Below are 16,318 nucleotides of genomic sequence, written 5' to 3'. Positions count from 1 at the left end.
TTGCTTTGCAAATATTACGCTCACTTCCTCGATTTCCGTTTCTCTCCTCCAGCCTCATGTCCCCCTCTCTTCTGTTCGCTCCCTTTCCCACTGTGCCAAACACAGAGGGCTTCTTTGTTATTCCAAGTCGGAAACGCAACTGGAGCCAAATCTGCCTCGGTTCCTGTTTGATATCATCCCTCCTTTGTTCTCCGCCGTCTCCCAACGCCATGTGCTTGGCCTCAGCCTGCATCAGTCAGACTCACGGGAACAAACGGACCTTAGACAAGATATATCCCGTGATAACTCTGGATGTGTGATTGGGGGTGACATTTAAGGCCATGTTGAGATAAAGGTCAAATAGATGTCTCCCACTGAGTGCAGCAGGGCTTGTTTAAGGTATCTGCTGTGTAATGTACGGCGGATAGCATCGCAGATCTTTAATGCATGTCCTTAGATTTCAGTTGTTCAGATCAAGCAGAGAGAGAGCAGTATCAAATCTGAAAAAAAAAAAAAAAAACTGTTGCTGCAGAGTCAAAGAATCCCATAGTAAAACAGAAAAAGCAGAACTGAATCCCAATTCAGCCAATCTGTCAGGTGTGACTATCGAACTGTATCGTTAAACATTCAAGGCAACATCTCCAAGGCAGCTGAACATGTGTGTGTGTGTGTGTGTGTGTGTGAGTGTGTGTGTGAGTGCGTCTGCTTCGATCCTCCCTAACCCCTGCAGAGAGAGACAGAAGAGTCTACAAGCTGAATACTAATAACATCCACAGACATAAATTCTCATTCAGATGACTACCAGTTATGAGCTCAACATCAAAAGTGTGTTTCATCTGTGAAATAAGTGGGAATAAAGGATTTAGTAAACATGGGGAAAGTCATTTCAGACTCCACACAAACTCTTCTCAACTTGTGCAATCTGTCCAATTCTGTGTTTTCAATATTCTGACTGTGCCCGGTATTTATTTATTGAAACTGACTCTTAGTGATCTGAAAAGACGTAATTAAATTCAACTTGTCAAATTAAATATTTTGTTGCATAAATTCTGATGAAATGAGAGACCAGATACTTTAAATATTAATTTTTCCCAGAATAATTGAAGGGATTTTTGATTCAAGTACTAAATTCCTGCTGGGTCAAATGATACGTTTATGTGACTGTTTCATTGTTTATAAGTACATGGCTAAAATATACAGAGCAACTTATAAATTACTGAGTGAAAGGAAGCAAACTGCATAAAAGGTGCGTCAATAAACATAATAAAATATGCAATATATTCTATCGATTCAATTAAAGCAGAGTGACACATATGCATTTTTTATGTTAATTGTAATGCATATGGCTTTTTAGTCAATAAAACTCAAAATTCAGTTTCTTAGGACAAATGCAACATAAGATGACTACATTTTTAGATATTACTTTTAATACACAAATATTATTTTATGGTTACAAAATACAGACCTTACAAAGACTGCAGACCTTACACCTATCCAACAGCCACTGACATCTTCCAGAATGTGGGTCAGCTGTAAAATGTTGCTGCTCAAGAGCTGGCCTACAGCTGTGTCTAAGAGTACAACTTATGGAAAGTTGAGTGGAAGGAAAAATTGTGGTATTAGAATTGTGAAGTAAAGCCCATTCTAGCCCATAAATAAATAAGTAAATAAATGTGGATTTCACTGCTTCAACAATCCCTGCACACATGTATCTACAACATTGGTTATTACTGTTACATTCCAAGCTGTCCATTGATCCTAAGTGGGGTAACCTGTGCCGTCTGCTTCCATTGTTCTGTTGTCTTTTAATCACGTCCAAGAAACTTTAGAGCACTTTATGTATCCCTCTGCTGACCAGTTTCATGAAGATGCTCATTTATTTTTCCAGCAGGACTTCACACCTGCACATTCTGCCAGGAGAATCTGATTTAATGACCGTAGCATCACTGTGCTTGATTGGCCGGCAAACTAGCTGACCTAACTACCATGGAGAATTTGTGGAGTATTTTCAGATGCAAGATGAGAGGCACAAATAAACCTGATGAGTTGAAGGCTGGATCAAAAGCAACCTGGGCTTTTTGGTTTTATACCTCAATGGTGTCACAGGCTGATTTTCTCAGCGATGAAAATCATGAAAAAAGCAACTTCATTCAAGTACTGAATACCCCACATTCCTCAGGAAGATTTACAAATCTATTTCCTACTGTATGTTCTAAGAAACTGAATTTTGGAGTTCCATTAACTGTAGGCCACAATGATCAAGATGAACAAAAATAAACGTATCAAGCATATCTCAATATGTGTAATGAATGGATCTGCTTTTCACTTTTTCAAATGAAAATAATATTTTTAAACTTGCCACCAAAAGTCTTTGTCAAACTGAAGACAAAACATAAAGGAAATAAAAACTCCTGCTCTGTATAAGTTCACACCTGTGCGCGGTGGCCAGGCAGTTGTTGACCGTGTTCAAAGAGCAGATAAGGAGAGAGGATGGTAATTCATCAGTTGACACCGTCGGCCTCGCACGTCGCCCGTCTCCGGGGCGGCAGCGCCACCGAGGCCCCTGCAGCTGCTTCTGTTCTCTGCGGCCTTCTCACTTCTCCTCCTCTTGTCATGTCTTTTCTCTGCAAATATCTCCTTTTCCGCTTTTATTGCCCGACCTCCGCGCCGTCCTTGCGTCGCCCCCCTCCCACCGGTGTCTGGCCCCTTCCTTTCTACCTGTGGCGCGCGTCGCGTCGGCTGTACTGATGGCTATCGGTCGCTTCCTTTCTCACCCTTCGATGCTGTGTCACTTCATCAGGAACAAGAAAGGATGACCTTGCACTCTCTGTTCCTCCCTTTACTCTAAGTCATGCACTCCCCCAGCTGTCCGTCTTTTTCTCATTACTCTCTCTCTCACCACAGTCAGCCAGAGGAAGGAGTCCTTCATCTCCCTTATTCTCATTCTTACTTTTCGTGTCTCTTTATTTCTTTCTTTGTCCCTGCCCTCATTCTCCTTCATTATCAAAAGCTGTCAGAATAACCCTCCCCCCCCCCAACCTCCTGCTGTGCCACACAGGTTATTTATAGCCAACTGGAGCTGGTGGATTTGGTAATGTACGGAGGTGAGCCATCCTGGGTCCTACTGGAGCCACACAGACTCTCCCTGACATTTAAGCATCTGCATACGCACACACAAAACGCATTAAAAGCCATCCGTCCTCCTGTTAGGATAGCTTGTATAATTAGGGAGCACAAGGTTTAAAAAGGCATAAAAAAAACAACTCATGCCTACCTGTCTATCAGACATGACGTAGAGGAAGTTGCGGTCCAGAGAGAAGGCCATGTCTCTGAGGATGGGGCTGCCGTCCTTTATGACCGAGATCGTCTCATACTGGACGCCACCATGAGGAGGACCATCGACTCGAATCTAAGAAGAAGAAAAATAAAACAAGAGAAGACAAACAGGTCAGGCAGAGCTATTTATATCCATGTCACAACAAGAAACACGAAAACAGACGAGCAGAGATTGACAAGAATGACAGACGAGAGTCACAAAACATTTGTCAACATTGTTCATCATTGACCGACTCTGAGATCCTGTTAGATGAAAATTCTGCATGAAGACTGATTGGAAGTATGGTGCCTTGAAAGATTATTCACACCTATTTAACTACTTTAAATTTTGTCACGGTAACACTGAGGAAAAATAAATAAAATCGATGTACTGTACTAAGATTAACACAATGTAGAACATAACTTTGAACTGAAAGAAAAATGACCCATATGACGGATGTTGTTTTTCCAGCGGTGGGAGGGATGGTGGTTGGTCCTGCTCTTTCTATGAAAGGCCCAGTCAAACTCAAGACATAAATCCAAAGGAGAATCCATAGGAAAACTTAAAAATGGTCACAGGTGCTTCCCATCCAGTCCAACTAAGCGGTTTCACAAAAAACAATAAGCAAAACTTCAAGTCTGCCATGGTTAGAAGTTGATGAGGAAAAAATCCCAAAGAAGTTCTACAAATCTGACCAACAGGGCTGAATACAAATACAAATGGTGAAAACTACCAATCATTTTCTTCCACTTTACAAATATGAACAACTTGTATTGGCTGTTTGCTGACTATGAAGTCTTTTGCAGATTCAAAATAATTTTCTCAAATATCAGACTGTATTTGCCCTGTGTTATGGCAAGTGTGGCTCTATTGGAAGAGCACATTTTGCAGTCAAGGTTTTGCAGCGTGTACCAGTGTGAATTTGTTAGTTCAACTGGGTGAATTCAGCTCTGATGACTGGAGAAGCACAGCAGAAATGTAATCCATTTGCAATGTCCCAAAGCACAGCTCTAATTACTGCAAACGGTGGTTCTAGAAAGTCTGGATTCATCGGAACCAAATATTAATTCCCATCACTTTATATTTTTATTTATAAAAACATTTTTGAACCGTGTTTTTTTTTTTATCGTTTTCTACACATGAAACCCAAATAAGATACGCCGAGGTAAGATTAGTTTTATACCAACTAAAATTTATGAATCTTTATATTTGTTAAACTGATTTGTAAGTATGAAACATGTGCGACAGCTTGGAGGATTATTTATTTATGAGTTCAAAGGAGTCCTCTGGGAGTATTTGTAGTTCCTTTAGTTACAGAAACTTTGAGGGATTAATTGCTGATACAATTAAGCCATTGTGAAACCTTAGCTGTGTTTTCCTTTCCTCTTTCTTCTGATGAATGATGAATTCCCTCACTAGGACTTTGAACTTCAAGCCAAGACCACCTTCCTGGAGAAACAGTGGAAAAATGGAGCAATACGTCGCATATCGGGTAGTGTTTCTTCACATTAAATCACGTTGACCAAATATGTAGCCACAACAGCACATTTTAACGGGGAGGGTGCAGGTTTATTGATGTGGGGCGTGAGAGATGTCTCCATGATGTCAGATGTCACAGATCCCTCCCCCAACCATCAAAGATGATGTCTCTATCATCTGTCCATTCCCGTCTGCCTCTCTCCACCCCAACATTCATCTGTCTATTCGGATAGTGACATCCCCAAAGAGCAGGCTGCCTCACTAAAAAATAACTCAAGAGGGGGGAAAGTCAGGGTCATATGTCTGTCAAACTGGGAGGGTGAAGAGGTTTGGGAGCTGATGTGCGCACACACACATACACACACACACACACAGCCTCTTGTTTGTTTGTGAGGCAGGGAATGTGTGTCAAAGCCATTAGATAGTCCTGTAAGGGGGGAGAAAAGTGAGGCAGGTTAACCGTCGGCCCTAGAGATTGACCGCTTGAGTGGAAGAACTCAAACTGGTCAAGCCTTCCGTGTTTGACCTGCGTCTGACCCGGGGGGACCGATCCGGGAGTCACTGACAGAACATATGCGAAACCCATATGTGGGGAGGATGGAGGACGGACGCGGGGGCCGGGGCCGTCTACGTCTGGTTACTGACACTGCAGCGTGGAGGGATACCTCAGCAAATATGCTGGTCCATAAAGCATGTCAGCGTCAGGCCATAACAGAGCTGCACGCTGTGATATGTGTCCAAGCAGGCCGCCGCAAGGGATCATGAGATAACCCGACCTCCCCGCCCGCAGTTCGTCTGAATCAGATCTTTATCACACATTCTCTCACTACTGTCGGGAGGTCTCTCAATTCACATTTTGGCCACAAGCACAACTGGTGCAGTGGGAATGTTTTAACAACAAATCCCCTCCTCTGCAGGTATAGTATCTGCTTAAATAAAAAACTAATACCTGGAGAAGAAGTAAAAACAGCTGAATTTACTCACATTTTGTCTCATAACTATTGACTATGGCTGGGTGATGAGTTGATTTTAATCAATTAATAAATTCTTTGGTGTTTGAAGATTTATTTTTTGGAAATCTGGATTTTGCACTCCTTGGGTTTCCGTAGTTGGGAGCGATGTCAAGATGACACACTCAAACGTGCTTGTTTCTCAAGCACGTTTTACAGTTTTTATTTATTTGGATCTTGAAATCTAATCAACTCCACAACAAAGTATAAGAGTAAGGCTTGTTTTTTTTTATAAGAATATAGACTAAATAATGTGATAAATAATAACTTTATTTTTACCAAAATAAAGTCGTAATATATGGAGAATGAAGTAGTAATTTTATAACTCCAACAAAAGAAAAAATAGCAAAACAATATTATCCAAGCTTTTCTGTCATTACAACAACTTTTTGTTTTCTTATAATTTCAAAATGTCTTTCTGGTAAAATTGTGTCACTATTCTATTAATATCGTGACTATATTTTCATAATTAAATAAAAATTCTCATAACCTGTCACCTTGAAAACAAAGCAAGCAAAAATAATTGGAAATTGGATCTGGCATGAAAAACATCCAAGATTTAATTTTAAGCCATATCGCCCAGCCCTGCAGCTGCCTAAAAAATAAAATTTTCTTCAGTCTAACTTTACTCTAACGCTTAGCGTGCTTTAGAAGAACAACCTGGACAAAGTTTGCCCTGTGTGTCCCTGGATTACATGTCAGACGAGATGAGAACGCTGCAACCAGGTAATACTTTCCAGACAATCACACTCGCCCTCTATTAAAGGAAAAACAATGCATTGAAAGAAACCCTGCAGCCCCAGAGAGTTGCCCTTTGGTTCAGTCCGGTCCGACTCGGTCCCCCATTCCAACTCTGCAGCTATTAGGCAGCTCCTCTCATCCAGCAGCATGGGAGGGGGAAAAAAGGTGAAGATAGATGAGAGTGTTGGAAAAACTGTCTACATTACTCGAGGGAGTCCATGGGTTGTCTTTAACGGTTTCAAAAAAAGAGAAGATGACACCATGTTGAATTATAGATATTTAAACAAATTGCACAAACACACAGTAGGCAACTGGTGTTTAGATTCACGCTGCATGTGGGATTTGATATCCTTCATGTACAAACATAAATCCAAACACAGCAGTGATGGTGGAAGATAACGGAGAACAGAAATAAGTGTCCTCAGGCGGCAAAGAGTGGGAGGCAAATCCTGGAGCTGGAGCACTGTTTTCAGATTTTGTTTTTGCTTTATTTGGACTCCTGTATTAAAACATCATTTAAAAGGGAGCATTTCAAATTCGGTTATGAAATTGCAAAGCAACACCAGTGGTCCCATGAAATCACTTGTCCCGTGCATCAATAGGCATTCGACATCCACCTGTTTTCACTTTGTGTTTGTATAGATTATTATGCTTAGACCAAAGTTCTCTGGTTACCTTTAAAACCTGCAAAGTGCGAGACAATTTCAGTCTGATTAATAATTCGTAATATTCTCGATTAAATTCAGTATGAGGCTTACTGAGCAAATCATAAAACCAATTTTACATAAAAATTTTCATATTTTTAGAGCTGATGCATGAAGCCACTAAATATGACATTTCTTCAAACATCGCAAAGCTGCTTCAGCCGTTTGCAAGTATTCTGTTGAGACACTTGCTTTAGTATTAGTCTAGGTAATTTTTGAAATAAACTGGAAGGGAAAGGTCCAACTTGAGAGAAAGAGAAAGATATGTAATTTTCTATGCAAAACAATCAATTTTAAAAAAGAGGGGGTAGGGAGATTTTTAAGCACACTACCAAGTTCAACTTTAAATGGTTCAAAAGGAAACAAAAAAGAAGCTTTTGGAGTGGTCTAGTCAAAGTCTAATTTTCAACAGTTTGAGATGCTGCTGTTGCATAACTTTTAACAGGCCATGATGAAAACAATCCAGTACAGTTACAGTAAAACACCACATCAATGTAAAAAACCTACTGCCAGTTACTGCAAATGCTTGATGGAAGTGGTTGTTTCTGTGGGTGACATGACCAGTTATTAGGCTTAAAGGGTAATTAATTACATTTTCAACATGGGAGTAGGTTGGTTTCGGTTGCCCCTTAATAAACCAAAACAAATAATGATTTTTGTAATTCTTGTTCTGTCATCGCATCTGATTGGTTGAACAACAGCACAGTTAATGAAAGATGAAAAAAAAAAAAAACATTGGCAGTATGAATAAAAACACAAGAAAAGCCATCATCAAAGAGCAGGTCTCAAACGGAGGCTCGATTCAACAGTTCACATGAAAGAGTGATCGGTTTCAAAAAGCACATCACTAACATCATTTGTTCTCTGTTAAGACTCCAACTACATGTATGTTTTATGTTATGGTTCCTAAAACTAAGAGAGCTGGGGATTTGAGGTGAGGGATATGCCGGAGGGAAATGATGGCAGAGGCATCAGAGGCCTCCCCTTGTGGCTACAAGGGTCCATGCCAGAGGGGGGCTTTTGATCAGACCATGTAAGCACCCTGGAAAAACGTTTGAAGATTGACCAAACTCCAATCCAGATTGCCCTTCTCCCTCTTCCTCTCTCCGCCGCTCTGCCTTGGTCTGTGGTTTTGAACACAGTGCCAGACAGTGGATCACCAACTGTGAGAGTCTATGAGAAGCAATTTGCTTGAGTGAAAAGGGCTGAATAAATCCTGGCTAAAAGTGCAGGAAATGTGTGTTTTTGCAGTGCATTATGGATGCTGCAGCTCAGAGACGGAAGAAGAAGTAAAGGCCAAAACTGTCATTCATTCAAAAGACACATCCCACCCAGCAAGACAACTTGTTGTGTCATACCAGAAAACTCCTTGGGAGCAGCTAAAGCAACAACAAAAACATTTACACAAAAACTAAACTCCCCAAATTCCTCTCTGTTAAGGCATCCAGACGTAAAAGTGTCGTCTAAAAAGTATTTGCCCCAAAACAGACTTCTATAGTTTTTCCGTTTCTGGTTCAGGCTCAAGTATTTCAGATCAAACACATTTCCGTATCAGCCAAAGATAAACTAAATAAAGAATTTTCAAAATGATGATTTCATTACTTAGACAAAATAAGGTTCCCAAACAAACCTGGACAATGAAAACATGCAACTGTCCCCAACATCTAAAATTAAACAGCATCAAATATGGTTATTTGTGGTGGTTTTCATAAAGTATCTTGCATCATTGTGAGAATCTTGGCCCATTTCTCAATGCAGACTTTTTATCAAACAAACTGCCTGCATAAGATCATACCGCAGCATCTCAGATTTAAGTCGAGTCATTAACTAGGCCACTGAAACCTTCATTTTCTTTAGTTTATTTGTGTCATGCAGAAGTGGATATGCTAGAGCGCTTCAGATCATTGTTCCGCTGGAAAAAAAAATAGTTTTGCTTTTTGAAATGTTGTGGTGTAAGGTTTTGCATCTTGTGTTGCAGAATGTGTTGCATTTTTAAATCTTTCAGTCTATACACACCAGCAGACGTTTCTTGTTTAAGCGATATCTTGAGTCAGATGTGGGTGTGTCAAGTAAACAAAAACATTTAATCACAATTTATGTTTTAACAGCAGGGATCAGTTATATTTTCATGTAGAGCAATACAGGCATGTTTTTTTTTTCTCTGAATAAATGAAGTCAGCAACTCCAAAATGAATTTGTTGCTGTATTTATCATATTAAAGTTAGTTTATGATCAAAAACATTTAAGAAAAGCAAAACGAAATGACGTCTCTAAACTTTCCCATCTGGATTTTAAAGCCAGACAGCACAGCACACAATACATAGTGTTTGTTCAACATTAAATACTTTTTTTTTTTTTTCATTTAATAGCTCAGCTGCTAACTATTACCTGAGAGCAATTTTCATTTCAGATTTGTCGAAATCCTATTTTTAACCATTAGCCTTGAGGGATGTTAGTTCTCTGAAACCGGAGATGCTTGTGCACAGGTAGCTGCCAAGCCAAATACAGATCAGTCTGAGGGTGTAGATTATTTTGCCTCTGTATTTCAGCTGGCAGAGAAGACTGTAAGCCATGTATGGGAATCTTTACCAAGCCACACAAGGGAGGTACTCTGCAAACCTTGTGTCAAAATCGGCAAAAAAAAAAATCTAATTGTATGTTCCCCACCTACATGTTGCATTGGAATAGCATAATAAGAGTTGAATTTCTGCAAAATGTGGTTTTGTGGATGAAACTCAGACAAGTTCACTTTTCAGAGAGTTAAAAGTTGAACTTCCTAAATATCCAATCCGACAGCTATCTTCTGCATCTGCGCTTATCCAGTTCCGCAGTCCCGAGAGCGGGAGTGACAGCCACTGCTTTTATCTGCCTGATCCCACACACTGGATTAAATTCTGCAAAAGTACACCACCACTACACACTTCCACGCTCTGTCTCAAAGAAGCACTGACCCCTCACAGAGGCACCACAGACGGGGCTCAGCTTAGGAAAGGGGGAGCTCTGTCAAGTAGGGTCAAACCAATTGAAAACAAAAAGCACAGGTCAGACAGATTTGACAAAGGCTACCGTAAATCTTATACAATCAAATCCAATCCACCTGATGGAGCCCATCTTGGCCTCTGGTAAATGGCTTGAATTTGATGCTGAGATTGCTCTGTGGCTTGGACCAAATGGGGTAAGTGTCAGACTGACAGGATTTTGAGACCAAGTCAAGCTTGTCAGGAGTCGTCCGGGACTTCAAAGGCTTTTGTGACAAGACAGGCACTCTGGTCACAAGACAAAGACATTTTCCACTATTCTGTAACGTACGCCAAACCTTGAAAATCTATTTTTACACACCCAGATGATAACAAGGCACAGTAGTTGTATGATGGGAATTAAAGAAAATATACATAAAACAAGCAATTTATCTGAACATGAAAGCTCGCTATGCAGCAGGGGGTCCAGCTTCATATAAACCTTTATTCTGTCCTTTAAATTTTATAAATAAGGTGTTTGTTTATCTAAAAGACTCTCAAGTGAATATATGAAGGTGAGAAAGAATAGTGGCAGAGGGGTGTGAGGTGTGCTGACAGACCCACTGACTATCCTAATGGATAAGCATGCATGACAACACAAGCCAGGGCCTTCAGGCATCGAGATGAATGAGTGTGAAGGGATGAGTGGTATGTGTCACAGAAGAAAAAAAAACCACCATCAGAAGTACACAAGAAGCCAAAAACAGATCGAAGCACAATGATAAAGGTATAACCAGTGATTTAAAAAATATATTGATCACAAAAGTCTAGCTATCGGGAAGTTCAGAAATACAGCTGCCAACAGCAGTAGTGCTGATGAAGCATAGAGACGTTGCAGTTATCCCGTTTTCGATTCTGTTCCAGGAAATCCTAAAATGTTCTGATTTGCTGTTTCTCTGCTTGATGAAGCCACTAAAGAAATTACTGCTGCCATTAACTTTTCACTTTACTTCTTAACTTTGTGTGCTGTCTGGCTTCCTTCTCTACTTTTTATTTTACACTCCCAATTATCTGGCAGAAAGAATGTGACTTTACTTCTTCCCTCACTCAATAGAGAGGCAAAATTAAGCTGTTTAGAAATATTTCCCATTCTTTAGTTGGGGAATTAAAGTGATGAGTGGTTGAAAGCCACTCGTCACTATTTTTAAGGTAACAGTTTTAGAAATAGAGTTTGAAGAATATAAGTTTATCAGAAAGATCAACCAGCTAATATCAGATTTTTTTTTTTATCATTTTTGTTACTTAATGAGCAAAGGAAGAATATTCTGCACAGTCAGCACTAAGTTTTATTCATGTTTTTGTGTAAACAAAAGTGAAAAATGCAAAAGAGCACAGTTTTAGAGGAATATTCAACTTGTTTTATAAGTTCAGTAGTAAAAATGATTGTTTCCTTTCCGTTTTAAGTAGAAGGGATCACATCCCTTTCTGGTTAATATGGTGAGACATGTATTCTTAGCCAAGGTTTTTATACTGTGGCCTACGGGTAAAACAGGCAAATTAATGGTTACCATTGCTAAATTTTAATGCAAGATGCTTTGAAACAAGAAAATGACTTGTTAGAACTTGATGTGAACTCACACACAAGGCTGATTGAAATCAGCCGCTTGTATTCAACAGCCTGAAGAAGACACGGCTCATGTGTCCAACCCGGAAACCTGGCTAGAAGTGTAGCAGACTGCTACTGTATTCCTTTACTTGAGTTGGAGTTGGAACAACCCATTCAGCTGGCAGTGGGTGGGTGTGTGTGTGTGTGGGTGTGTGTGTGTGTCCCCATTTCCCTTTCTCTTCTCACACTGGGAGAAAACATGGAGCCTGTCTCCACCTCGATAACGCATCTAATCCATCACCGGTGGCAGGCTGAAGAATTCTGGTGTCAGCTGCGAGCGGGATGGAGAAATGCGCAGCGTGCATGTGTGTGAGGTGGCTCCCACCAGCACTGCATGCCGTCTCTTTTGTTCGTGTTCCTGTTGTACATTATAAGCTTCCACGAGGCTCACGTTAGCCCGTTTGGCCGAGTGCACTATGTGTCAATTCCCCTTGGACAGGCTGAGGCTGGAGAGGCTACGCTATTGTGACAGGGGAGAGGAACCTGAGAGAGGACAGGAAAGGGGTGACGAGGGGAGAGGTAAGGAACACGGACAGATGAGGGGTTTGGAAAAAAGGTAAGGGGGAAAAACAGACTGCATTCTCAGGGGATGATGTAGCAGGAAAAAGAGGTAAATTACAGGAAGGGAAACAAGCTTTAAAGGAGAAGGTGGCACTATATCTGCAAAAATGACCCGAGCCTCCAATCAATACAAGAGGCAATTGCTTCATATTTTTGGCCGGGCACCATAAACTTTATTGATTTCCCTCTATCCTCCATGAACAAAGCAGTTAACCCTTTACTCTACAACACCTCTCCGCATCCGTTTAAATATTAATAGAAGCTACTGCAGAGGACAAATCACACTTGATGGCATTTCGAGTGAATCGTTTTTTCCTGCCATCGATTTGCTGTAAATATTGAAATCAGAAACATCCTGTTAAATTGATCTCCAATGAGTCCTGACAACGGATCATCCGAAAGCTTTAGTGCCTCCAACTTGCCCTTAATTGCCTTTTAGGGCTTCTATATTTCCAGCTCTATGGGTCACATAACTTACAACCCGGAACATGATGGTTTCAGCACTTTCTTCTGTTTGCCCCCGTTTCCAAAAGAGAAACCGGAGCCTGCGGCACACATTAGGGGTCTGAGGAGGGGGTGAGATCAGGCCACCGCTCTAATCAGCCTGAGCACACACATTAAGCGCAGCGGCACAATGTGAGGTCTATATTTAGCAACAGCATTAAAACTCGAAACAGAGACCAATATAGCACTGATGGAGGCAAGCCAGCAAGGTTTCTGAGAGAGCAAAAACAGAAGGGACGAGATGGGAGGGATTTTCTGCTTTAGCTCTCAAAAAGTAGCGTATCAGAGAGGCAGACAAATAAAGTAAAAAGTAAAATACAAGTGGATTGTACACCAAACAGCAAGAGCTGCAATCCTTTTTTCTTTCTTTACTTGCTGACTGAAGTCAAAAAAAGATTAAATAAATGTGATGTGAAAGTACAAAAGGCTCATTGACTAAAAATGAAAAGTGAAAGAATAAACAGTCAAGCAACACTCAAGCTTTTAAACAAAAATATAAGACAGAATAGAAAATCTATATGTGGAAAACAATTTGAGCCTCAAAATGTATAACCACCCTTGTAAAAGCAGAAGTTTGGGCAGTTTTGCTGGTCTGATGCTTTTGGGTGTTTGTTAACACAAGACATCAGAAATGACTTAAGCAATTACTGCTGCTCCTCTTTTCGGGTGCGGTAATAATAGCATTTTCAAACGATGTGAAGTCCATCATTCTAAGGTAATGATTATTCACAAGAGAAAAACATTTAAGGCAACTGTCCATCATCCCTTAAATGAATGAATCTGAGCAAATTTGCCATAAGGTCAGGCTGTGCCATGCTGAGGGAAATGTCAAAAAAAAAAACAACAGTTCCATTTCAGACTTTACTTAGCAGGTTAAAATGTGAAACTTCATGACAGCTCAATAGGAAAAAGACTGAGGAAGCATGCTTCTTTTAGGAACGGCTGAAAGAGAAATGCCCCATGAAAGGCAAGACTTCTTGAACGGCATCCTTTTTCACATTTTTCCATGATGCACACCCCCGTTTGCACAGTAGTTCAGCAAGAAGTACGATGGTGGAGGGATGATGATTTGGGATTGATCTGGACCCAAGTAGTTTGGGATTTTGAGCCACTGAGTTCAACTCCTCTGCAAACCAAATTACTCAGCGTGAGCCAAAGTTAGGTCCTCTGTTAGACAGCTGAAGCTCGAGTGAATCTGGAGAATTCAGCAAAAAGATCACAAACTCAATGGCAAATCTACAACAGAATACCTTCTGGATGAAATGAGCTAAAATGCTGTGGTGGAATAATACGAGAGCTGTGGAAACCTGAATGAGCTGGAGCAATGCTGGAAAGAAGTGGGCCAAAACTTCTTAACAGCAATGGAAGACACTGGAAAATCAGGCAAAAAAGTTCTACGAACTTGTGAATTATTGGGTCAGCTTGAAGAGCTTCACACAGCTTTTTCATTTTGGCATTATCTGTGTTTAATAAAAGAAAAAGGGTGGTAAAATCTTTTGGGCATGTTTTTTTTTATCCCACTTTGGGCCTGATTTCAATTATGGAAGAACTGATAAAGACCAGATCATTTGTATGCCGTCTTAAAACCCGATAATTGAATGAGGTCATTATTTATTTTTGTCATGACTGTTCGCACTTCAGTCCAAATTAATTTCCAGGTAAAACACAGACAGCATTCTGCTAACATTAAAGTATATATTCACACAACTATCTACAAGCACACACACCTTTTGTGTGTCTCTCAGTTAACAATTACTTGTAATGAGAACAAGGTAGCATACACCTCCTCACAAAAGCCTGACTTCTGATAAGGAAGGCTTGTCTCCAGGGAAAATTATGCTTCAAAGGTGGCACTCTGACTGCGATGATGTACGAGCAGACGGAAGAAAGCGGGGAAAAAAAAAGTCAAGCTCATTTCATGTGAGTAAATAAGCAGGGAACAAAACAATCACATTACATGCAGTACACACACAGCCTCTGATAGTGAGACAAAAGTTATTATAGGAAAGTCAAACAGCCTGAGCCAGAAGGAAATATCACCCTTTCTGCTTTCTCCCCTGGTGTTCTTCAAAGTAGATCACAAAAGATACGTGCATCAAAAAGTAGCTCAGGAAAAGGTTCAGGTGAGGGGCAAATTAGCTGAAATTGTTTCAATTCCTCCCACCGGATTTGTGAGATTTAAATGTGGGACAAGATTGGCAGGGAGCGGTGAGACGCTTAGAAATTATAGCCAGCGGGATCCGAACCATAAATGAGAAGAAAAAAAAAACATACAAAACACTTCAATCAAGCCAATCAAGCCTACCTTTTACTTCAGTAACACGCACGAGCATCAATGATGTCCCGATATGCTTCACGCAGCGGATGATATGCCTGCCATTTGCAGCACTAGCTGCAAAGAAGGCTTTTGATAAATGTAGCTTATTTCAGTAGTTTTGAAACTAAATGCTTGTTTGATGCATTTCCACTGGAGCAGTTCAGGGCTGGCATGAGCGTTCATGAAGGATCACATGAGCAGACCCTCATATTTTACTTTTAATTTCCATCAAAGAACTAAATATTACTCTGTTTAGAGGAACTAAAAAAAAGCATTTGAATTGGAGATTTTTAACTTTATTAGACTTTATTTAAGTCTAACAACATGCACAATATTTTTGATTTGTTCATAGATATAGCAGTACTTTATCACAATTGTGAAAATGGTTCTATTGGAAGGAAAAAACCTTCAACCTGAGAATGTGATTGATAGAAAATGGATTAGGAATGAGATATGTGCATGACTAGGCAAGACGACAAGTGGAAAAAGAAATTGAAGAGACTACTCAAAGAATAGCACAGAGACGGAAACAGAGAGAAGAAACAGGATAAAACTGAAGAAGGGATCTGCAGGATCCATATTTGGTTTATTTTGGTACCATCTTTGATCAGTCAATAAGCTATTGTTTCAGTGTGTCTGACATCTGCTTGCTTGCAGCCTGCTCTTTTCTAACAGATCTTTTCTACATTCAAATTAAGCCTAAAACTATTAGATCCCAAAACTCTGCATTAAATTTGCTGGCAACATAAACAAACTAGCAGATGGTTGTGATAAACACTAAACAGGAACAATCTAGATAGCCAAAGACAACTATCACACGGGTTATCAAAACGAATCAAATGAGGTCACTTTTAATGACCAAATTGTTCATCCTCTCATGAAAACCGTCTTTAGCAGAGCATTAGTTTGCTGCTATGACTTGTTGCAGTCTGATACATAACCAGACAAGCTTTTGGCAGCTTTTCTCAGAAATCCCAGCCCACTCATGGCAAAGTCCTCCATTCTATGGATGTTTTTAATGGTGCAACATTTTATATTTTCTTCCCCAACACCAGACATTCTTCAACAGAGTTCAGGTTTGAGT

General features: G+C 40.2%; 1 protein-coding gene across 1 annotated transcript in view; it reads right to left on the bottom strand.

Annotated features, from left to right (window-relative positions):
- plxna2 (plexin A2) overlaps positions 1–16,318 on the bottom strand; it is a 221,762-nt gene that overhangs the window by 129,962 nt on the left and 75,482 nt on the right. Inside the window, exon 4 of the mRNA XM_007553638.2 lies at positions 3,254–3,388. Coding sequence (XP_007553700.1) covers positions 3,254–3,388 — 135 coding nt within the window. The remainder of the gene's footprint in view (positions 1–3,253; positions 3,389–16,318) is intronic.

This window comes from Poecilia formosa, unplaced genomic scaffold (genome assembly GCF_000485575.1).
Source record: "Poecilia formosa unplaced genomic scaffold, Poecilia_formosa-5.1.2 Scaffold57, whole genome shotgun sequence".
Classification (NCBI taxonomy): domain Eukaryota; kingdom Metazoa; phylum Chordata; class Actinopteri; order Cyprinodontiformes; family Poeciliidae; genus Poecilia; species Poecilia formosa.
The sequence above is the reverse complement of the archived record's forward strand: the minus strand, read 5'-3'. Positions and strand labels throughout refer to the sequence as shown.